At 41.1% G+C, this 24550-nt stretch overlaps 1 protein-coding gene across 5 annotated transcripts in view; it reads right to left on the reverse strand.

Moving 5' to 3' along the window:
* Positions 1 to 1805: 1805 nt before the first annotated feature.
* LOC120406648 (uncharacterized protein C1235.01-like) overlaps positions 1806 to 24550 on the reverse strand; it is a 44751-nt gene continuing 22006 nt past the window's right edge. For 3 of the 5 annotated variants that reach the window (XM_039541651.1, XM_039541653.1, XM_039541650.1), the window contains exons 2-6: positions 17327 to 18316; positions 8139 to 8165; positions 5296 to 5378; positions 4525 to 4600; positions 4038 to 4093 (exon numbers count right to left, since the gene is read on the reverse strand). In XM_039541651.1, the coding sequence (XP_039397585.1) occupies positions 4077 to 4093; positions 4525 to 4600; positions 5296 to 5378; positions 8139 to 8165; positions 17327 to 18316 (1193 nt within the window). In that variant the 3' untranslated portion in view covers positions 4038 to 4076. Of the gene's footprint in view, positions 4094 to 4524; positions 4601 to 5295; positions 5379 to 8138; positions 8166 to 17326; positions 18317 to 19216; positions 19299 to 24550 lie in introns of those variants that run through there. The other 2 variants (XM_039541652.1, XM_039541654.1) reach the window with 2 other exon arrangements.

Here is a 24550-nt window from a genome sequence, read left to right on the forward strand (position 1 = left end):
GGAACTAGGGGTGATGCTGCACCCCCTGGCTTGAAGTGGTTTCCATTATGTATAAGGCTTATAGTTTCGTTAAATGGCTCTCAGCACCCTCACTATACAAATTGTTCCTGCACCCCTGCCTGCAAGGACAGCCAAGCAATTCCAGTTCTGTTGGTGTTTTGTGACAATCATCCACTAGGAACTGGAGGAAGAGAAACTCATTTCATACAGGCCTGAACGGTCTTGTGATAGTGTGGCAGAGACTTTCACCCATTGCCAGTCTAAACAAATAAGCTAACATCTGCAATTACTAATCCTCTGAGTCCTGCAATTCCCCTTCACCCACTCCTCACCACTTCCCATCCACAAGACCCTTTTTTTCCCTATAGTGTTAGGCTGCTTTAGACAGTTGGGCAGTGGTGAGTCTGCAGCTGGCATGTTCAAGAGGGCGTGAAGGGAAAGGAAAAGAGAAGTGAACCTGATAAAGTGAACGTTAACAGACTGGAGGATGACTTTGCATAAAAAAGCATTGCTCCCTCAAAGCCCGATATAGTGTACTATGATATACTCCTACATAGAGAGAAGTACTTGGTACACTGTGCACTTAAAAAAAATGATGGCTATGTACCAGTCCATTGTCTGATCCGACTACATACTTTATCAAGAGTCAGTCCCTGTTATTTTCTTTTGTCTACCTTTTGATGTGTCTTTGTTGCACTCCACACCACCTCAACTTTAGTGAAGCCAGTTATGTGAGGGCAGTCATGCCAAAGAATTTTGCTGTACACAGATATTGCAAAGGGGAGCAAGGGTGGCATTCTGGGCCCATTGGAGCCAATGGCAAAAGTCTATTTATTTCATCAACTTCTGTTAGAAGGCATTTATAGTGATATCACTGTAAGATGTATAATTGTTTTAGCTCCTTCTCCCCAAAGGCATTTTTAACTAATATAGAGGAGTGCTTTAATACAGCTATTTTAAATTATTATTTATAATTTCCAAAGCATCATAGCTGAGTATAGTGCAATTTTTAAATCATGTGAAATATAATTACAAATGAAAAATCCCCAACATTATTACTAACGTAGTATATATATTTCTTGCACTACCTTCCTAGATAAATTTTCATTTCTTATGTCATATTGGCACCAGCAAAAAGAAGTTTTAAAAACATTTCTTCACTTTTGTTAACAAACATATGTGATTAGTGATATTAGCTAATATGCATGAATAGACATCTGGACCATATTCAGTACCTGACATAGAATGTTTGGGCCCAAGGCTTTTTTCAGAATGCAGATTTCAACTATACTTATACAGGTTATTAGCAAACTACAGCACTGTCTAGTATTTTCTTTCAAATGCAGCATAAAGTATAGTGAGATTTTGATTAGAATAAAAACCAAACATAAATGTGCAATATTTGTCTATTGACTGTAAGGCGGTAATGAAAATATTCCTTGATATTACTGAGAAAGGCCTATCATAGGTTGCTACTCTGATTAAAAGGTACAGGGAAAGTGCATTGTACTTTTTTGACAGTGCAGCCATAGCACAATACACCACTAAATCCATGTTCACTGATGCATATGCTTAATTTATATAGAGTAATCCCATTGCCTTGAATTGGAATATTCTGTGAGCCTGCTTCTGCAACGTTCAACCAGCGCTATAGGACCATACAGGGCAATAAAATCTAGTAAAGCACTTAAGCATATGTTTAACTTTCAATTAATCCAAATTAACTATGACATTTCTTTAACAAAATACCCTGAAATCTGCAGACTATGTCAATATCAAGCAAAACAAAATGATAGATTGCTCTTCCAAAATTCGGAGTTTATTATTCTTTTTGTGGAAATGAAAATTTAATTATAATTGCAATTCTTAGTAAGACTGAAGTGAAACACAATTCTTGTAATGAGCTCATTCTTAACTCAGATCATGTTTACAGAAAAGGAAGATTTTAGCTCTCATTCGTTAAACACATAGGAAAAAAAGTGGCCAACATTTTCAATTACCCATCTGTGTTATCAGTCTTATCCTGATCCACTGAAGTCAGTAGTAAAATTCCCTTTGCCCTCAATGGTACTGAACTAGGTTTCATCTTCTCTTCCTCTCATGCAAGGAACTTCTATGCTTTAGATCTTGCATCCTCATAGAATATTGATTACTGGTTGAAGGCTGATATAACTCAAGTCCATATTATTATTAAGAAGGAAGATATCATGCCTGAGCAGATTTGGAAACAGGCCAAAACCTCTGATTAGATTTTCTGGATAGGGGACTTGCAAAAGCACCTGTTACCTGAGCACCTCAATCTTTAATGTATTTATCCTCACAACATCCTTGTGAGATAAGGAATTGCTATTCTTCCTGTTTTAGATATGGGGAACTGAGGCCTAGAGAGACTAATTAGCTTGACTATAGGCCACACAAGAAGTCTGTGGCAGAACAGGGAATTGAATCCAGCTCTCCTAAATGCTGGGTTAGTACCATACCCACTGGATCATGCTACCTCACCTTGCCACTTTATTAATATGACAACTTTACATAGTATACTGAGACTAATGTATGAGACTACTAAGTGCTGGATTCTGCACTCACATTGCATAGTACTTACTCACATGAGTCGTTCCATTGACATCAGTAAGTAAATAAATGCTACCCACTCAGAGTAGGGTAGTGGAACAAGGCCCTTAGACTGTACTATGAAATTCAGGAAATGCCAGATTCCCAAACTTAACTGTCACCTTTTTATTTATTATTGTTATTTTTAAGCACAGGGGCTGAATGAGATAAAAGAAAACCACAATTCCTACTCTAAAGAGTTTCCAATTTAAAGCTTGCACATTTAGGGGCCTGATTATGCATTGATACTAGTTTTTGCGCAGGTGTATCTTCATTAGCTCCGGTGGAGAAATTCTTGATTTATACAGGTGTGAGAGGAGAAACAGACAGGCCCCTATATTACAAAAGAGTTTTTCCATCTAGGATCATACAACTCTGATTAAAATAACACTATTTAGCAAATAACTTCATACCAAGGAAATGAGCTGCATTGTTTTCTTACATTATGTTTGTAAAACTGTAAACATGGTATACAGGATTGTAGGCTTCCATGTTAAAACTACACATTCTTTTATAACACTCTATGAACAAATACAACATTTTGTGTTATGATTAGAGAATAAAAAAAAAACCTACTGTGCAAAAGTGTCTCTGGAAACCTGAGGCCAGATCTTCAGCTGGTGTCAATCAATATGGCTCCAATGAAGCCAAGGAAGCTATGTCAGTTTGCACCAGCTGAGGCTCTGGTCCCTTAACTCTACATTTTCTGATTTTAGTGAGCATAACATTTCAATCTTAGCAGTGCATCAGCATCATTTTTGCATTTAATAGAAATACACTGTGCTGAGACTCACTTTTACTTAGGTCATTTATTATAAAACAAGCTATGTACAAAGAATTAGGGGCTAGATTGTCACAGGCTTTTGGACGGATGAATCAGTGGGAGCAGAAGGCATAAGGAGTTTTCCCCTCACTCCTTAGGGACTTCACATAAGGGCCCAGAAAGACCCCAGTCCCTATACTCAGGGAAGCACAAAGACTGCCCCCCTCCGTGACTCCTTCCTGCTGTGCAACCTAAGGGCCACAAATCCTCTAAAGGAAGCAGGGAGGGGCAGGAAGAGGAAGGGCCATGGCATGCTTCTTCTGCATGCTGGAGAGCTGGGAGAGGGATTATGCCTCCCCCTGTTCCTCATGTGCTGGTGCAGATTTGTGCCTAAATGGTGGAATCTGGCCCTTAGATAACTATATTAAAGTAAGGCGAGCTTTTTTCCACAACCAAAAAGGAACAAGCAATGAATAAAGATTTGTAGCAGCCAGCACCAATGAATACCTGCTTATTACTATGACTAGATTCAGGAACACTCCAAAATGTGTCATTTAAAAAGAAGTTTACACTACTAAGAGTGCCCTTTTCCGTGATTAAGTGGATCTCTTTGAATTTCAATCCATTTTAATTTCTCTGATGATTCAGCCATATTAGTTCTTTCTGTGAGATCTTCTTGAATGGCTATTAAGTGAGAGTGCTTTCATTTCTTCTCCCCACCTGAAAATGATACAAAGAAAAACAGGAAACAGTAAAAATTCACATGAATTAAGAAAAAGATGGTTAACACACCCCACTGTAGTGTATAATATAGTCAAATAAAAAATATGGACCATAAACCATGGTTCAGAAGTGAAGCTGAGTCCCACAGGTTATTGTATGCTGTAGCAAATGGCTTTGACTGAGTCTTGTTTGGAGATTGAGAGGTTTTTTCAAAATGATACTTTGGATGTGTGAAACTATGTTGGGGTTGAAGCTGAAGAAAATGTCATGGATTCCTGTGAAGCACACAGCTCTAGTATGTAGGTTCACAGAGTGAGAGTAAAGCCGCAAGTAGATTATATATGCTCAATCATAAAGAGTACTCTCCTACTACATCCTCCATTTTAGTGGCCATGCAAAAGAACAGAACGAAACCAAGGACACTCTACCTGAGCTTGGTTCTTTTGTTTCAATGGAATTTAAGGGAATAGTTGCTTCCACTAAGTTCAAGTCAAATGAGCTTTTCTATACAGGAAATAGAAATATGTTAACATCACTGCTGTACACATTCAAGCTGTAGAAACCAAATGGAAATATTATTACAATAAATAAAAATAAAAGATCTGTTGGTCTTATTTTTAATCGCTGTAATCTATTTTCCTCATACTCATCAGTTTCAGTCATATCATTGCATGTTAAAATTGATCATGCTTTAACATTTCAGTAAGCATTAATTTATTTTTTAATATTAAGGTTACAGATAAATGGCTTGAAATGTTGATGTGCCGACATATTATTAACTTTCCATGCATCTTGCCTATAGTCATCAGATAATTATAGAGCACAATCGAAACTGGATAGGCTATGTTCACTTAGGGTCAGTGACATTTTCAGGTGGACTGTCATTTGCTGGTGCAGAACCCCCTGGTGACAGAAAAATATCTCAGAAAGGGATAGCATTGCAAACCAGGGACCAGCATTACTCCAAAAGAGGCTGGCTTTGGCCAGGACTGGAGTATAATCAAGGTATCAGGAAAATATGTATATCCTAAAAGGATTAAGGATGTCATCCACTGGCAGACTCTCACAGGGAGATCAAGCAGTGGGTGAAACCTCATTAAACAATCACTGCAAATCTGAGAGATCATTGAAGAAATTAAAAAATAAGAATAATATAATAAAAATATAAGAATAATAAATATAAAAAAGTTTACACTTACTCTTGACTTTTTCATTATACAGCATACACAAATAATGATGAGAGTAATAAAAAGCATCCCAAAGAAAATGCCGAGTCCTAACGCTGAATAAGCAAACAAATAGCATCAGTTACTGTGAGTCATCAAGAAAGGGAACAAACAAGTACATCCTTTGGCAGGATATAATGGCATAAGAGAGAACAGTTATAATAATACAGTGAAATCTCAATCTTCAAAAATGAAAGTGCAAAATTAAAAAAAAATCTTGATGATCACAGAAAGTAGCAAATCAGCTCAGGACAACTAACCCCTAACCTCCTCTAAGCGTCTGTTGAACTTCATGAAGGACAGCACTAAGTTTAGAAACATTTTCCCAAAGAATAGGTCTATGTTTTATATGAAGACACTCATGGAGCTCTAAACTTTTTGACCTGCCCTTGGAAAATGTTTGGAATACAAATGATTTGATTCCAAAACTTGGGTTTTGTTGTTTTTTGCCATCTTCTCCAGCATGGGCATGGGCCACTTGCAGATTTAAACTAGTGTAAATGATGGAGTCTCTGTAACTTTCAGTCTTTAAATCATGATTTGAGGACTTAAACCCCTAACCTCTGACTGAGTTATTGATTACAGGAGTGGGTGGGTAAGGTTCTGTGCCCTGCAACGCGCAGTGTGTCAAACTAGATGATCATGATGGTCCCTTCTGGCCTTAAAGTCTGTGAGTCTATGATTAATCCCTTGAGCAATAAGGTATCACAAACAGTGATAGGGGAAGTGTGAAAATTTTACATTTCTTTTTCATTCAGATAAGCAGCCTGTTATTCAGGTGTTAGTACTATGATTATCTGAATTTCTTGGGCTGTTGGTCAAATAAGAACAGGCTTTTTCAGTATTTAAACACTTCTTGTTCCAGTACCAGCCAGAAACAAGAATGAATGGGAGGAAAGTATATTCTATCCAAATATTTCATAGCCTAAAAACTTATTCACATTGATTTCAGTTGCTGAAACCCATACTAATTTCCCCCTATTGTTACTCACACCTTCTTGTCAACTGTTTGAAATGGGCCACTCATTACCACTACAAAAATGATTTTTCCTCCTTTGTTTTCCTACTGTTAATTGAATTGTCTCGTTAGACAGACCTCCCACTTGGTAAGGCAAATCCCATCTTTTCATGTGCTGTGTATTTATACCTGCTACTGTATTTTCCACTCCATGCATCTGATGAAGTGGGTTCTAGCCCACAAAACCTTATGCCCAAATAAATTTCTTAGTCTCTAAGGTGCCACAAGGACTCCCCGTTGTTTTTGCTAAAACAAAACAGAGTTTCTGCCAATGTGACCAAAGGGAAAATTTCTTCCTGATCCCAGATATGCTGGTCAGTTGGACCCTGAGCATTTTGGCAAGACTCAGTGGCCAGATACCTAGGAAAGAATTCTCTGAAGTAACTCGGAGCCCTCCCAATGTAGTGCCTCATCATCAGGCGGTGGGGATATTTGCTGCTAGTAGTCACAGATTGCCTACACTGGCATGTAGCCTGTCTTATCACTGGATCCCTCTACAAACTTATCAAACTCAGTCTTGAAGCCAGTCAGGTTTTTTGCCCCCAGTGCTTCCCTTGGAAGGCTGTTTCAGAACTTCACTCCTCTGATAGTTAGAAACCTTAATCTAATATCAAACCTAAACTTGTTGCTGGCCAGTTTATATCCATTTATTTTTGTGTCAGCACTGGCCCTTAACTTAAATAACTCCTCTCCCTCCCTGGTATTTATCCCTCTTGTGAAGTGCTGGGAGTTGAAGGTGCTTAGTACCACTTCATGGGATCTGACCCCCCCCAAATCCATCACAATAGATGTTTCTTTAAAAGCCAAATATTCAGGTCATGTAATGAAATAGTATAATTTTGACGGAGTATTTGTCTTTTCAACAAGAAGTCCAACCAATTCAATAAATTCCTGGATGTAACCACTTACAGAAGGTTTACAATACAAGGCAGAAATTCCCAACTGTTGGACCACAGAGAGCTGGCTAGTCACATATTTCTGGCTCCTCTTCCTCACTTCAGCCTGATAAGACAACTACAATATGTAAAACCCTTGTTTATTTCTCTATAAACAACCGCTGTAGTAGCCACAGAGATGTTATGTAATTATGGAGGGGAGAGGTTCCATGAAACAATTCCTCTGTTAAAAGATGGTCCACCCTATGAAAAAAACTCAAGAACCTTTGCTTAAGGCATCTGAGTACTGTAAAACCTCAGCAAAAAGTTATTTAAGGAGTTAAAATGAAAAAAACATCATATAGCAGGGGAAAAACACACTAATAACTATTGCTAGCCACAAAACCAAAAAGTACATTTGTAAAGTAATTGTAAAGTTTTCCTTCGTTTTGTCTCTCCTAGTCACTCACCACACTCTCCCAGTACTTAACCCCAGTCTTGGCGTACAAGGAGTAACATTATCATTGGAATTAGAGTACTTAGTGAGAAAAAAAGATATTGAAAAACAATGAGGAGTCATTGTGGCACCTTAGAGACTAACAAATTTATTTCCACTCTGAAAGATATTGAAGTTATTATTAAAATAAAAATAAATCAATAGTACTTCAGTGGTACTAACTACTAATATAGCATAATGCATTATTATTAGTCAGATGAATATACAACAAATATATTAAGGTTTGCACTAAATAAAAAGTCCTTTACAATTTCCTTTATAGATGCAGTTCTTTTCAGGCCACTGTGGGTATGCAATATAATGTCTGTTCTTCAGAACTAGCAACGGTAAAAGAAACCCAGCAATGAGAAAGAAATGTGTGGCCTATTGGAAAGTGGAAATATACATATTAAAGTTGTTGACATACCTAGTCCAGTTGATTGCTGTTCTTTCTCTATGGAAAAAACAAAACAAAAACAACAAATTTAATTTGGAAGGGGGAAATAGGCTCTTTGGAGGCAGGGGCCTCGCCTTCTTTTGCGCTTGTACAGCATCTAGCATGATGTGGGTGCTACCAGAAACAAATAATAATATGCAACTTCTTATCTGTCACAGTTAGTAATTTTCCTTCCAGCTATTAATTACTGCGTGCTTATATTCACTCTGACCACTTCGCTTCTATGCTGCATCCCATTTTCCCCTCCCTACATCTCTCTTTTGTCTAGACTGTAAGCTCTTTGGGGCAGGGACTGTTTCTTCTTACATGTTCATACAGCACTTAGTGCAATGAGGCCCCAATCCTGACTGTAGCCTTCAGCTCCACTCTAATACAAATAACTATTAATAATAATCTGCTACTAATGAGGTAAGGTGGATCCTGACAGTGTGGGTTGAGTTGGAGACGAGCATGAGGGGGCAGCCTGATTTCACTTCTCCTTCCTGACTTTCTTCTGGATACTCCACTCTCTGCCTCAGGTGTGTGTTGCAGTGAGAAGCACAGAGCAGACAACTGGGATAGGGGAAGGAAATCCAGAAGTCATCTGAAGGGCAAGCAGAATAGCTCTAACAGCTGTTAGAGGAGAATAATACACCACAAAAAAACCCATCAAACTCTGGCCTTGAGGTCCTGCCGTGACAAAAGCATAGCTCTCAACTTTTGTGAAGCTCTGTTTTTATGTAAATTGTTACTTAAGTTAATTTGCATAGATACACATAGCTTGCATATAGCCACAAGTGTCAATAAAAATTGTGGCATTAGTGCTTGTGAAAGGCATTGGTTTGACACCAGATTCCCCTGACAAGGTGTGACGTTATTGATATAAATGGGGACCATATAGAACATGGGTTGCAACCAAGGTCCTGTAGTGGCTCCAAATCCTAAGTAAAGGGGGTCATATAAGGTGTCTAAGACCAGGTTCTGGGTTGCTGATTATAATTATGCTGTCTATATGTCTGTATCATTTTTAGTTGAAGTTATGAATGTTGGCTCGATGCTGTCTGTATTTCAAGTTGGTGCTGTGCTTCTGAGGGAAGCCTCCCAGACAAGCTGGTGTTAGCTCTGCCTAGCCTGTTTGATGGCCCGTTAAGGACCATCAGCTACACAATGGACCCATGGAGCGAAGGCAGACACGCCTTGTGACTCAGCAAAGTATGCAGGGACTGGCCCATGTGACTCCAGGCTCCATTTTGCTGTAAATTTCCACAGTGAAGACAAAGAGATTCTTACACCTGGAAAAGCCTATATAAGGCTGATGCTTCATCTCCATCTTGTCTTCAATCCTGCTTCTGACCTCTGGAAGGACTTTGTTACAATCTGAAGCTCTACTCACGGGACTGACTGACCCATCCCAGCGGGGGATGTATTCCAGAGACTCAAATTGAACCTGCAGTTTACTCCATCACTGCTGCAAGCCTGAACTAAGAACTTTGCCATTACTGTATGTAGTTGATTCCCTTTAACCAATTCTACCTCTCATCTCTACCTTTTTCCCTTTGGAAATAAACCTTTAGATTTTAGATTCTAAAGGATTGGCAACAGCGTGATTTGTGGGTAAGATCTGATGTGTATATTGACCTGGGTCTGGGGCTTGGTCCTTTGGGATTGAGAGAACCTTTTTCTTTTATTGGGGTGTTGGTTTTCATAACCATTTATCCCCAGGACGAGTGCACTGGTGGTGATACTGGGAGACTGGAGTGTCTAAGGAAATTGCTTGTGTGACTTGTGGTTAGCCAGTGGGGTGAGACCAAAGTCCTTTTTGTCTGGCTGGTTTGGTTTGCCTTAGAGGTGGAAAAACCCCAGCCTAGGGCTGTGACTGCCCTGTTTAAGCAATTGGTCCTGATTTGGCACTCTCAGTTGGGTCCCGCCAGAATCGCTCCGTCACAGTGGCGTAGTCGGCAGGATCCACAGAACCAGGTCAATTAAGCTTTGGGTCAGAACCCCATGCTATCCAAATTTTAACTTTGGGATTGAGAGTTTGGTTGGTTAAAGATCAGTGACCATGAGACAGAAAGCATCAGGAAAAGCAAGGAAACTGCAAGCCTTGAGAGACAGCCTGCAGTTTGATTATGAGCAAGAACTGGCAAAAATTCGAATGGAAGAGAAGCAAGTCTTGGCCCAGCTGGAGAAAGAGGCGGCTGAGAGAAAGAGAGAGGCTGCTAAGAGAGAAGAAAAAGCTCGTAAGGGACGTCTGGAGCTGCTGGCTGCTGAGGAGGAGACTCGCAAGGTGCAGCAGGAGACTCACAAAATGCAACAAGAAACTGCTAGACTCCAGCTCCAAGTCAAAAAAGCAAGGGAAGAACGGCAGAGACTGTATCCTCTTGAAAATCCAGTTTGTAACAATGTTGGTATGTGGTATAACTCTGAGCAGTTGTCTGGGGGTAACCAAATGTACCCCAACAATGCCACCTTTTATGTCAATGCTGTTACTGTGTGTTCAGTAGGGGGTGGCCCCATAAATTGTGGCAGTGCTATGTATGAGAGTGTAAAAGTCAATGGTAAAAGCTGTTTAGGGCAAACTATGGCTTCTAACATCACTCTTGTTAAAGCAGATCTGGTCAAAGAGGAAGATTATTTACCAAATCAGAGTGTGAATATTGTGATCCTCTGTGAGTTTACTGTCCATGTGCCTTTAGCCAGAATCCACCTTGAGTGGAATGGGGCTCAGCATGAAGTGATAGCTGGCGTCAGAAAGTTATTGCCTAAAGATCTTTTAATTGGGGAAAATGTTAAAGCTTTGTTCAATCCAGGTAGCCAGTCACAGGAGAGGAATGATCTTAAACCTGTGTCTATTGTGAGCAATGATTTGCCTGAGGAGGGTTGCTCCAAAGGTTTGTCTGTGCAAAAAAGCAGTTTGTCTGGGAATGAAGTTTCTGAATGTCTGTCTAATGTCTCAGAAGTGAATCTGGAGTTAGATCAAGAGCAAAAAGATCTCATTGGGGAGGAAAATGTTTCTCAGGTTAAATCCCTAACTGAGGAAGGAGAGGGTAAATTTGTAATGGGTAATGGATTGGTGGCTAGTGCAGCTTGTAGAAGTAAACCTGAAATGGGTAACTGTGATTTGCTAAAAGTAGCTCAGTGTAGTGAAAAGAGCAGCAGCTTATCTGTTGGGAGAGGCAATGTGCCTGGTAGGGAAAGTTTGGAGGGGCCTAGGCAGCCTTGTGAGCTGATGGCTTTGTCTAATCAGCAGTTTGGGAAGGGAGGGATAGTGGAAGATGAGTGTCCATATCCCTTACCTGTTTCCTGTGTGGAGAAATGTGACAGTGGAGGGAATGTGCCTGTGTCTGTCAGGAGTATTGACTTGCCTATAAAGGAAGCTACCCCAGTCTCCAAGCAGTTGTCTGTGAACAGCCCTGTGTGCTGGGACAAGGGAAGTAAAATCCCAAGCTGTGTGTCTGGTAAAGGAGAATGTGTCTCCGGCTCTTCTGTGTCTGTGGAGCAGACAGAAGGTGCCTGTCAGCCTGTGATGGTTGAGGGTGATTCAGTTGTCTCGAAGTTGGTTGTAAATACAGCTAAAGCCCAGGAAGGGAATGGTCCTGAGTTTGGGTCTGCTGGGGAGAATGGCACTGTGACTAGGTTGCATCCAGTTAGTGTCTTAGCAAAATCCCAGAGAACAGACAATTCTGGTGCTTGTGGTTTGCCAGTTGCTAATGTGTGGTTGGAAAAGGGTGCAGCAACTCTGTCTGATCAGGGTGATACCCCAGCCAGGGCACAAGGAGAGCATAAAGGTGATTTAATTGTGTTACCGACTGACAGTTTGACAACTTGTAGCAAGAAGGAAAAGATTCCTGAACTTGTTCATGGCCAAGGGAAGGAGACTGCTTCTGACCTGTTATCTAGAAAGTCTGTAGCATCTGTGGTTGCTCAGGGAAGTGTTCCTTTAGAGCAAGCCCTAGGTGAAGAGGGGAAGGGCAGAATTTCTGAGAGGGGTGAATTGCTGCTTAGAGAAGCTCCTAGGGAAAGGAATCCTCATGGTAGCCTGTGCAAGCAGTTTACTGCAACTGAAGGGTATAAAAGTGATTTAATCAAGAAAGTTTCAGTTCCTAACAGCCAGAAATTTTCTGTTGTGAATGGATCCACTGACTTTCCTTTTGAGAGATCCAGTGTGGGCAGCTTTGAAAAGGTCTCAGGTGGAGTAGAAGCTGTTAAGGAAGTTGAGCAGCCCTATAACCACCTGGCTGTGTGTGGCCAGCTTGTTGGTGGGGAGACAATGCTGTTGGGACAGGAATGTCTCCATGCTGAATCTGTAAGTGAGCAGTCTGTGCTTCAGGATCTGAGGACAGATTCAGTTACTGGTGTTTCAGAGCAGAACAGTTGTATGGCTAAATGCTTGAGGAGGCAGGGGAGAGCAAGCCAGCTCTCACCCTCAGACCCTTTGGATTTGTGTGGTATCTCTGTGAGACAAAGTCCAGCCTTGGAATCCATAGCAGCTAAGAAGTTAAAAGCTAGTGTCTGTGTTGATGCGAATTACTTGGCTGGCAGGGAGAAGACAGAATTGCTAATAGCTGTTAGCACAGAGGGCCCACCCCATCAGCCAGTGAATTCTGTTAAGCAAGAGAAATCAGGGTTTAATCCAGAAGGAAAGAGAAGACTGAATTTTGCAAAGGGAAGCCACAGGTTAACCCTAAAATGCCCAAACTCCAATGGTATTGAGCCAAGGGTGTGGCATGACAAACATGATTGTAAATGGACACTTGCAATGAATTTGTTGTTATTGCTAATGCTAATTTTTGTAACTAATGTGTTGCTATGGCCAAGAACTGTAACAATGTACAATGTGCCTAATCTTTTGGAAAATCCCTTAAACATGTTGAAAGGAATACATGAAAACACACTTTATGTTAAAGGGCCTTGCTATACTGATGTTTCACAGTTAATGCATGTAAACAGTGTTGGAACTTTTCACAGGGGAAAATACATTCCAGACCTGATGTGCTGTATGAAAGGGGAAACTGAGGCACACTACCATATTGCTTTCATGGCTAAATGCCAAGATTCCTGTACTATGAACAACCTCAATATCTACATTGGTTTAATGTTATTTGGGTTCAAAACATTGGCCAGAACTGGTATGGATAAAGTAGCTATTTTCTTTAGCTCTTGGCAAGATCACATGAAACATACAGGAACCATGCTGCAAAAGCTAACCAAGTTATACCTTGAGTTTGTAAAGAGATCCATTCATGTTATTGAACATGACTTTGATAAACCATTTCGGTTATACACTGGTACGGCCTCTAGCCCAACACTAGCTGTAGTGAGACAGACCCAAGGAAAGGGGGCTCTTGGGATGCAGTCAGCGATGTTTTGTCATCCCTTCCTGCATCAATTTTGCGTTGGGGGTGTGACGTTATTGATATAAATGGGGACCATATAGAACATGGGTTGCAACCAAGGTCCTGTAGTGGCTCCAAATCCTAAGTAAAGGGGGTCATATAAGGTGTCTAAGACCAGGTTCTGGGTTGCTGATTATAATTATGCTGTCTATATGTCTGTATCATTTTTAGTTGAAGTTATGAATGTTGGCTCGATGCTGTCTGTATTTCAAGTTGGTGCTGTGCTTCTGAGGGAAGCCTCCCAGACAAGCTGGTGTTAGCTCTGCCTAGCCTGTTTGATGGCCCATTAAGGACCGTCAGCTACACAATGGACCCATGGAGCGAAGGCAGACACGCCTTGTGACTCAGCAAAGTATGCAGGGACTGGCCCATGTGACTCCAGGCTCCATTTTGCTGTAAATTTCCACAGTGAAGACAAAGAGATTCTTACACCTGGAAAAGCCTATATAAGGCTGATGCTTCATCTCCATCTTGTCTTCAATCCTGCTTCTGACCTCTGGAAGGACTTTGTTACAATCTGAAGCTCTACTCACGGGACTGACTGACCCATCCCAGCGGGGGATGTATTCCAGAGACTCAAATTGAACCTGCAGTTTACTCCATCACTGCTGCAAGCCTGAACTAAGAACTTTGCCATTACTGTATGTAGTTGATTCCCTTTAACCAATTCTACCTCTCATCTCTACCTTTTTCCCTTTGGAAATAAACCTTTAGATTTTAGATTCTAAAGGATTGGCAACAGCGTGATTTGTGGGTAAGATCTGATGTGTATATTGACCTGGGTCTGGGGCTTGGTCCTTTGGGATTGAGAGAACCTTTTTCTTTTATTGGGGTGTTGGTTTTCATAACCATTTATCCCCAGGACGAGTGCACTGGTGGTGATACTGGGAGACTGGAGTGTCTAAGGAAATTGCTTGTGTGACTTGTGGTTAGCCAGTGGGGTGAGACCAAAGTCCTTTTTGTCTGGCTGGTTTGGTTTGCCTTAGAGGTGGAAAAACCCCAGCCTAGGGCTGTGACTGCCCTGTTTAAGCAATTGGTCCTGATTTGGCACTCTCAGTTGGGTCCCGCCAGAATCGCTCCGTCACACAAGGTTACCCCTAAAGCAGCAGGAGCAGGTTTTATTTCTTATATCACTCAGAAGATGGGGGAGGTCTTGTGGGGACCTCAGAAGCAGCTTTGTGGAGAACCAAGGAATCACAGTTCATTGGCAGGATGGAGTCAGTGGGCTGTTGGAGTGAACCTGGCGGGGTAACTGCACAATGACATTAGCCCTATTCTCCCCTGTTCTGTTCTCCCATTAGATCATTTCCCACACAGCAGCTTCTACTCTTCCCTTAGCTCATGTCCCCTCTTAGCTCACTTCCTATCTCCTGTCCCCAATGTTTTCTGCTCCCCATCATTCCTGCTCCCTCTCAACAGCTCCTGCTTCCTCTCCACCTATTCCTCACAAAAAGCTCCAGCTGCTTTCCATAGCTCCAGTATCTCCTCCATTAGTCTCTCCCTACCCTGACAGTTGGGCACTGCAGCCTCTGCTGCTACCTCCTGCCTTCTGTGAGCCAGATTAAGGGCTAGACACAAGAGGCACAGACTCATTACTAAAATCCTGTGTTGACTTATATTCTACATTTTCATTTTTAAAATTGATGGTTGCAAAGAGAAGCTTGAACATGTGACCAGAGTATAATCAACAGAGTGATGTCTGCCTGAGTCTGCATAGAGGGAGGAGAAACTGCCAGGAGGTTGCCTGGCCTCATATCCACCATGAAAGCAGACCAAGTATGCTTTGGGAGTCAGTCTGATCAGGGACATGCTTGGATGCCCCACTAGACCTGTGAGAGGGATAGCTCAGTGGTTTGCACATTAGCCTACTAAACCCAGGGTTGTGAATTCAATCCTTGAGAGGACCATTTAGAGATCTGGGGCAAAAATCTGTCTGGGGATTGGTTCCCCTTTGAGCAGGAGGTTGGACTAGATGACCTCCTGAGGTCCCTTCCAACCCTGATATTCTATAAAAATTAGACAGTCAGAAATTATTCCATACTAGCAGGCTATAACTGGCTTCTCCTTGGACAGGTGTGAACATTCTGCTAGCTCTGCAGGTTTGGCTCCCTTCAGTGAGGTGTGGGATTCTGTTGGGAATCCACTCCACTTCTGGCCTTTTGGCTCCATGGATCAATTTGGAGACAAATGCTGGTAATATCTCCAGTGCTAGCCGTTCATGGCAGCAAATGGACATGTCCCTCACATTAGGCTGAGCAGTCCTTGTCCCTCTCTTTGTTTGGTGATGAAACAAGTTAAAAGCTTAGTATTTAAATTATCAACATTGAGCATCTGAGCTAACCCACCGAAGAGATGAAAGAGGCAGTTCACAACTCACAAAAATATTGCTTTAGGCTATCTGTACACCCAGGTGGATGTCTGTGCATAGGTTATACTCATTCATATTTCCATCATATTTGCTTCCTGGGGTTGAGATAAGGGAGAAAGAGAGAATACACACACTAGAGCTGGTTGGGAATTTTTAGACAAAATTTTTGTTTCCTGAAATGCTGAAACAGAAACTGTTTGCAAAACAGGGTCTGTTTCAACAGATTTCCCAACTCCAAAAAATGGAGACAGAAAAAAAAATCAAAATTGTCAAAACGTTTCATGAAATAAAATTTCTTGTCTTCCAGCTTCAACATTTTTATTTTAAAATTTAAGCTAATTAGAGTTTTTAAGAGGTTTAAAAAAAGACCAAAATGTAACATTTTGACTTTGAAAAAAACAACAACAAATTTTTGGTTCGTAACATTTTTAAGATTTCTACTTTTCATCCTGATTCAAAATGGCAAAAAGTTTTGAACTCTTGAACATATACATAGAATGGGAAAACCATTTATAGTTCTCCCACTCTCTCTCATACCCCTCCCACCCCGCCCATCCATGTACATGGCTTTTTCCTCCTGCATGTTGGCAGGATGGGGGTATTTTTCCCTAACTATTCTAAAATTAGAGAACTAAAACAATTTCAAAAATAGAACTGGTTGAAAAGCCACTGAAAATGAGCAATTAAAAATTCTACTTCTTTAATGTTTAAATTTTGGGTTATTTTGGTGGGTTTTTTTAGAAATAGAAAAATGTCATACTAATCTATGGCTGGTCAAACTCCAACCCCCTCCAAAAAAAAAGAGTCAATAAAAATTTTGAAATTTTCAGGGGGTTGTAATCAAAGTATTAATATTTGAAAAATTTAGTCCAACAATGTTAAAATAATTTAACCAGTAATGTTAACTCAGTCTAAATCAAACCATCGAGGCATTATAAGCTCTTTGGCCAGCAAGTACACTCTGACCAAAATTACCTCGATATAACAGCAGCGGCATCAGGCCGCAAAGGACTGCTTAGCTTAAACCTGAACTGAGCCCTGCATTTTCTGAAACTGGGGATAGCAAGATCGTTGCTGAATTTCTAAGACTGAAGTGCAGGCATTTTAACTCCACAGCACCTTCTCGGATGGTGATTTAAGCAGCAGGAGTTAAAAGCAGTTAAGAAAAGGAACCTTGTACCATCTCCATTGCACTAGCAAGGATGAATGGGCAAAGAAACCCCTTAATTCTTTTCTGTCTAAGCAATGTGACTTTGAGGGCGAAATCTGCTTTGAGGGGGAAATAGGCAAGAGTCCATCACTGGAGGAGTGGCAGGGAGAGCAGAAAATAGTGACTTAACAGGACTAGTATGTGTACAGTGAGGGGAGAATGGATTCAACATTGTAAGGAAATAATGAATTAAAAAAAAACAGACCTGGCCCAAAAGTCAGGTTGGTAGAGTTTGATCTGACTAACGTGTTCTCCTCCAAAGTTAGTTGTTTAGCAGTAGACTTGAAAAAGAAAGTTAATTCTCTACTTATTTTCACTGTAGAACTTGAGAAGCTTTTTACTAATGGCAGCCCTGAAGTTGAGATTTTTTTATGTCCAAGCACTATGGTCATTGTTGTCATAACTGGGACGGTTGCCTTTGTGATGGGCGCCACTGTCTTCCCTAGCTTGTCTGGGACGGTCGCCACCGTCTCTCCCGCCGCCTCCGTGATGGCTGCCTCCATGACAGGCGTCACCATCTTCTCTGGCGTGTATGGGACAGTCGTCTCTGTGACGGGTGCCACCGTCTCTCCCGTCACCTCCGTGATGGCTGCCTCCATGACAGGCGTCACCATCTTCTCTGGCGTGTATGGGACGGTCGTCTCTGTGACGGGTGCCACCGTCTCTCCCGTCACCTCCATGATGGTTGCCTCTGTGACAGGTGCCACCATCTTCCCTGGAGTGTCTGAGACAGTCGCCTTTGTGATGGGCGCCACTGTCTTCCCTAGCTTGTCTGGGACGGTCGCCACCGTCTCTCCCGCCGCCTCCGTGATGGCTGCCTCCATGACAGGCGTCACCATCTTCTCTGGCGTGTATGGGACGGTCGTCTCTGTGACGGGTGCCACCGTCTCTCCCGTCACCTCCGTGATGGTTGCCTCTGTGACAGGTGCCACCATCTTCCCTGGAGTGTCTGAGACAGTCGCCTTTGTGACGGGCGCCACTGTCTTCCCCATCTTGTCTGGGACGGTTGCCTCCATGATGTGTGCCGTCGTCTCCCCTGGGGTGTCTGGAATGGTCGCCTTTGTGACAGGCCCCACTGTCTCTCCCACCTTGTCTGAGACAGTCGCCTCTGTTACAGTAGCCACCGTCTTCCCCACCACGTCTGGGACGGTCGTCACCGTGATGTTGTTTGCCGCTGCCATCATGACTATTAAACCTTGTGCATACATAATATTAAAAGAAAAAAATTATTTATCACTGTTGGGGCTGGTAGCACTGCCTTTTATTAACTCTATCTGACACTTTCCTTATAAGACTCTGGTTTCAGCTGCTTATAACTTTGCCAAACTTTAATGATTCAGGCTGAGTTTTTTGGAAAGTTTCAGCTAAATTGGTTTATCCATTTAAGCAACATTTTACCCCTGTGAAAAATATTCTTACATCCTTTTCTCCTGGATGGGCTAGCACCTCCATGCTTTGGTGCAAGGACTTGATATTTGCAATAGATTCACACTGGTGTTGGGGTTGTGCCTTTTGCCCTCCCTGTGAAAATCTTCCTAAATCTGGCTGAGTTATAAACCTCTGAAAAATCTCTGTTTGCACACATTCAGCAGCATGAGCTGAATGCCCAGGGCTACAGGGACTGAGCAGGACTTTCCTTGCATTTGCTCCTCCTGCCCACTGAAAGCTGCTGTGGTTCCAGACACCAGAACTAAGAGCAGAGAGACTGTCTCTCACTACTCGGTGCTGGCAATACTCCCCCCTGCAGGCCCCCAGGAAGGGTGAAAGCTGCCTGATTTAAATCCTGAAGGGCCAGAGATGGGCTGGGAAGAAGTCAGAACCGAGGAGCAGAGATGGGTTGTGGGAAGGGGTAAGGAATAAGATGGGGGTGGGGAGGAGACAAACTATGGGATACATGCTAAAGGACAGGGACAGACAGAACTGCAGAAAGGCCTGGAACCACTGCAGCACGCTCCCTTCCAGAACCTGGACTAGAATCCAGGATTTGCATATGTCATCATTCCATTGCTGTCTAGCAAATAGCTGTAAAACCCACTGGCAAAGTGCGTGTCTGATCCCATCTAATGGCTGGTTCACATAGAAGATAACAACCTACCAGACTGCTACCAGTTATTCCATTAGTTCATATTTTAGAGTCCTGTGCTGTGGCTCTAAAGGTTACTACCCTGTTAATAACAAATAGGAGGGTCAGTATTGTTCCACATGATAGTTTTGTTATTGTTGTTTGTTTGTGCTTTTAAAAGTATAGGAAACTACATACAAAAATCTATGTTAAAAGAATGTTAAAGGTGCAAAGTCAAGCTTGTAAAAGTTAGGAAATACCAGAAGTCAGGTTGCCTGTCCACCTTGAATTCATCTTCCTTGCGTGTAAGCAGTATGATACACACTTTAATCACACTTTGCTATTTCCACAAGACCCCTGCCTCATTCAGTGTATGCACAAGGGGGTTCCTCTTTATGAAGAACAGAAAGGGGATGAAAGAAGAGAGAAATTTACATAAGTAGAAGGAAGGAAAAATTAACCAGAGGGAAAACAAACATTGGACTACACTGAAATAGAGAGACAGAGATAGAACAAAAAACGTAATGAGAGAAAAGAAGTAGAAAAAGAATGTCATGGTAAGTTATTATATTTTGTTATTGAAATGGCAGTGAAATATAAAAGATACTGTATAGGAAGACAAGTAAAATAATAAATATATAATGTACATCAAATACAATTTTATCTATAGCGTGTAATGCAATGAGAAAGATTCACCTGGCATCACTGCATGAAAAATTAAATCAATCTATGTTCGAAATAGTTAAATAGGTGTCATACAAATATCATAGATCGATAGCTTAAATATAATGGGCTTTTTTCTTGCCTTCCTCCTCCTTTTGTTGTTGTTTAGGAGTGGGCATGTCCTCTGTGACTCTGTTATAGTATGTTTAGTGGCATCCAAGCTGAGTCTACGGATTTTAGTTTAGTTTTAGACTTTAGAGATTTTTTAATTAGTTTCAAGTATCAGAGGGGTAGCCGTGTTAGTCTGGATCTGTAAAAGCAACAAAGAATCCTGTGGCACCTTATAGACTAACAGACGTTTTGCAGCATGAGCTTTCGTGGGTGAATACTTGCATCTGAAGAAGTGGGTATTCACCCACGAAAGCTCATGCTGCAAAACGTCTGTTAGTCTATAAGGTGCCACAGGATTCTTTGTTGCTTTTAATTAGTTTCCCCACTGTTTTTTTTTTAAATCCTCCTTTCTAGACTTTGATGTTACAGTGCTAGTTTTTGGTAGGATTCTTCCCCCGGAGGATATCAAACTGTTCCACTGGCTTCAGATGGCATTTAGTTTTTGTTGTGCTGTTTTCTTTTAACATGGATTCTCTGAAACAAAACCCAGACTGAACCCAGGTGTCCCCATCTGCAATTTAATTGACTTTGCAGCTTTTGGAAGAAGCATGTTTCCTGTGGAAATCCATTCTGATGAATTTAACAACCAAATGCTCAAGAAACTTGCAGAAACACTGCACAGATTTATTTACAGACAGTCACAGGACTGAGGGAACCAGAAAGAGTGGAAGGGAGAGAGAATATAGTGCCCTTGCTAAAACAAATTAATTAGTTTAATATAGGATGTGGGTGAAATTCCTCTCTGGGCAAAGAGCCAGCAGCACAAGGCCTCAAATTAGGGTATATGTAGGACTTCAATAGTGCATAGGTCTCATGCTGGCCCTTTGCACAGGGTGCTGCTCATTCTGTATGACGAGAGAACAGAGAGCAATGAGCATTCCCCTTACTAAAAATATGCCATTCTTAGATCATAAAATTTTTGGAGTGGGGATAGTGTTTATGTCTGTATATATACAGAATCTATCATAGCAAGGACCAAGTCTGATAGGCATCTCTGCGAGCTATTACAATATAAATATTAAATAAGAAGAACATTCAGACAACAGACTGGTACATCAGTTAGCTGTAAAGGTGTTAAGTTATTGGTGTCTGCATTTAATAATTAAAGTTACAGCACTATTTAGATAAATAGTGGATGTTCTCCAAGTCTGGGCTACTCTTTCAGAGTGAATTTCACCCCATTGCAGAAGGCCAGCAAAAGGCCAATGCCCCACTTAAGTGCCACTCAAGGCATATTTAGAAGATAAAAGTGGTGCATAGGCAGTGTGCTGACCTTCAGGCCCTCTTGGTGCAAAGTCAAGAAGAGAACAGTGCTTTATTTACTCTGGGAACATTACATTAAAACCAAATGGCTAGGAATGGTAGATTCTCATAAGAATTGCCATACTAAGTCAGACCAATAGTCCATCTAGCCCGGTATCCTGCCTATGACAGTGGCCAGTACCAGAGCTTCAGGGAGAGTATACAGAACAGGGCAGCTGGAATAACCACCCCTGTCTCCGCCTGTCTTCTGGCAGTCAGAGATTTAAGTTCTTCCCAACCCTAGGGTTGCATCCTTGACCATCTTGACCTATAGCTATTGATGGATCTATTTCTTATCTAGTTCTTTTTTGAAACAAGTTATACTTTTGGCCATCTCAACAACACATGATAATGGGTTTCACAGGTTAATTGTGTGTTATGTGAAAAAGTACTTCCTCTTGTTTGTATTAAACTTGCTTCTTATGAATTTCATCAGGTGACCCCTGGCTTTTGTATTGTGGGAAACGGTAAATGACACTTCTCTTTTCACTTTTTCCATACCATTAATGATTTTATAGACCTCTGCTATATCCCGCCTTAGTCGTCTCTTTTCTAAGCTGAACGACCCTAATTTTTTTAGTCTCACCTCAAATGGAAGCCATTCCATACTCTTAATCATCTTGGTCGCCCTTTTCTGAACCTTTCCCAGTTCTTCTATGTCCTTTTTGAGATGGGGTGCCCAGAACTGCACCCAGTATTCAAGGTGTGGATGCACAATGGATTTATATAGTGGTGTTATATTTTCTGTCTTATTTTCTATCCCTTTCCTTTAAATGAAGACTAGATCCCTTTCTAAAAGTTATGCTATATATCCAAAAGAAGTTATGATTATAAGGTGAGGTTCTAATCTTTAACTGGACCTGCTAACATGTGAAAACAGTAAAAACTTGTGTCTTCCCTAGAATTTTATCTCAAGTTAGTGAGCTCAAGTTAAGAACACATCTTTTTTCCTAATGAAAGCACAGCCTTAATGCTTCCCCTGATGGTAAGCAAGCAGAGTGGAAGAGAAGGAGATGGGCCTGACTGGAATAAGGAAGAAGGGTGAGGAATGCTGTGGGGGCTGAAAAGCAGGTTGCAGGGGCCAGAGGCGGGAAGAAGCAGAGGGGCAGGTGGTCAGGAGCTGATGAGGATAGACAGGAGCAGAGGGAAGGGATCTGGAGGGGCATATATGCACCGAGAGGGAGTGGGTCAGGACTGGGGGGGTCAGATAGGGTAGCAGAGAGGGGAAGGGAGAAGGAGTTGGGAGGGGAGCAGGTGATGAATCAAAGCTGTATAGTGAATGAAGCTGTTGTCTGTAAGACCCCGGACTCTTGTTGCAGAATTGAGAAGGTGAATGAAGCAGGAGATTACCAGAAGAGAAAAGATGCTCTCATAGCTAAGGAAGCTGAATACCACCCTAGAGAATTGGATTCTATCCCTGTCTTCCTATGTGATGCTGGAGAAGTCATTTTAACTAATTTTTTCACAGGTGGTCACTAATAGTGTGTTCCTCATTTTCTGGGTGCCCAATGTGACTCATGGGGTCTGATTTGTAGAAGAACTGAGAACTTATGTCTACAGCTGAAGTCAATGGGAGCTGTGCTTAGAACATATAAAGTGCTATATAATTCTAAGTACTTTGAAAAATCAAGTCCTAGGTATCTCAAGCTGGGGACCCAAAATTAGTGGGTACTTGACAATTTTGGCCTTAATCGCTCAGTTCCCCATGTGTAAAACAGAAGTATTAATCTCACAGGGTTGTTGTGAAAATAAATTTGCATTGATACTATAAGGATGAGTACCACAGAAAAGTCCCTATGGAAATTCATTTTGTGCTCAGTGCAGGCTTTGAATGGAGTGCATTTAAATAATGGCCACACATTCAATGAAGACGATGAAAATAAATATTGAGTAACTTCTCATTCACTGAATGAGGTGGGGGAAAAGGGTATGTTATCATGTAATTAAAGTCTCTCTCACAATGCATACACATAAGGGGGCAAATTAAGGTTGCGCAGGTAACCTGGACTCTGGTATTTCCTAATTTTTGAGTGCTTGACATTACAATTTTAATGCTCCTTTAATATAGTTTTTTGGATGTAATTTAAAATATATTGATGTATATCACATATTGGCATAGCATTGAGTTTAAATATTGGGGAGAGCTTTGTTACATTTTAGCATGCTTCAGTCATGGCAATCTCTCTGAATTATGTGTGTAGTGCATTATTACAAACTAATGGAAAATTAAGCAATAAGACAAAACAGTGTCTGGTATCAAGTTGTGATATCATTGTGGTGATATCACAACTTGATACTGCAAGTTATCTTAGTTCACTTCCACTTTTTGTACAGAACAAATTACATCTTTTTCCACTTTTATTGTAAACATTGCAAACATTGGGGCTATCAACAAGCATTGCCATGTTTGGGGAAATTCAGGGACCACAATCAGATTCCTGTTTTGGTGCATGTCACTTCTAAAGCTAAGTAAGTACTCAAAATATTTCTCACAAATTAATAACAGTTTACATTCATCTAGTACTTTTCACCGGTGAGTTTCTTAAATACTGTAGTCATAGGTGCTATAGAAACCTCTGAGACAGTTACAGTAGATTAGCTAGAACTCAAAGACTTTTAAAAAGTTGGGCAAACGTCATTACTCCATTTTATGATGGTGTAATTAACGGAGAAGGTCTATGTGCCATGCTTATCACTGTAGTTGTTGAGGGATTGATTTTTCTCTTATTTACACGAGTTTAAATCTCCATTGGAGTCAGTGGACATAAACTGGTATAAGGAAGTTGATAATCAGGCCCAGACAGAAAGTTTAAATGACTTGTCCAAGGCAACAAAGTCATTCAGTGGCTGAAGTTCAGAACAGAACTCTGCCAGTTAGTTACAGAATGAAATAACAAATATACAATTTTTTATAAAATCTTAGGTACTTTTAAGTTTACTTCTCAATATTCTGACATCAAAATTACTACTAGAGTGTAGCCAAGTTGCTATTTCCATTAATAAGGCTAGGTAACATACTTTTCACCTCTACTGGGGAAAATGTGCAAGAAAACAACATGAAAGTGTTTTCTAGAAGGAAAAATTCCCATTGGACAATACATTAGAGTCTTTTTGTGGTGCTGGGGTTTTCCATGAATCTTGTCAGTTTCTCCATTTTAGTGTCACCCTCCCAAACCAGAAGTGTTGACTCCAATATGGAAATCTGACAGAGAGCAGTGATTCCAATTATTT

This window comes from Mauremys reevesii, linkage group 5, assembly GCF_016161935.1.
Source record: "Mauremys reevesii isolate NIE-2019 linkage group 5, ASM1616193v1, whole genome shotgun sequence".
NCBI classification, from domain to species: domain Eukaryota; kingdom Metazoa; phylum Chordata; order Testudines; family Geoemydidae; genus Mauremys; species Mauremys reevesii.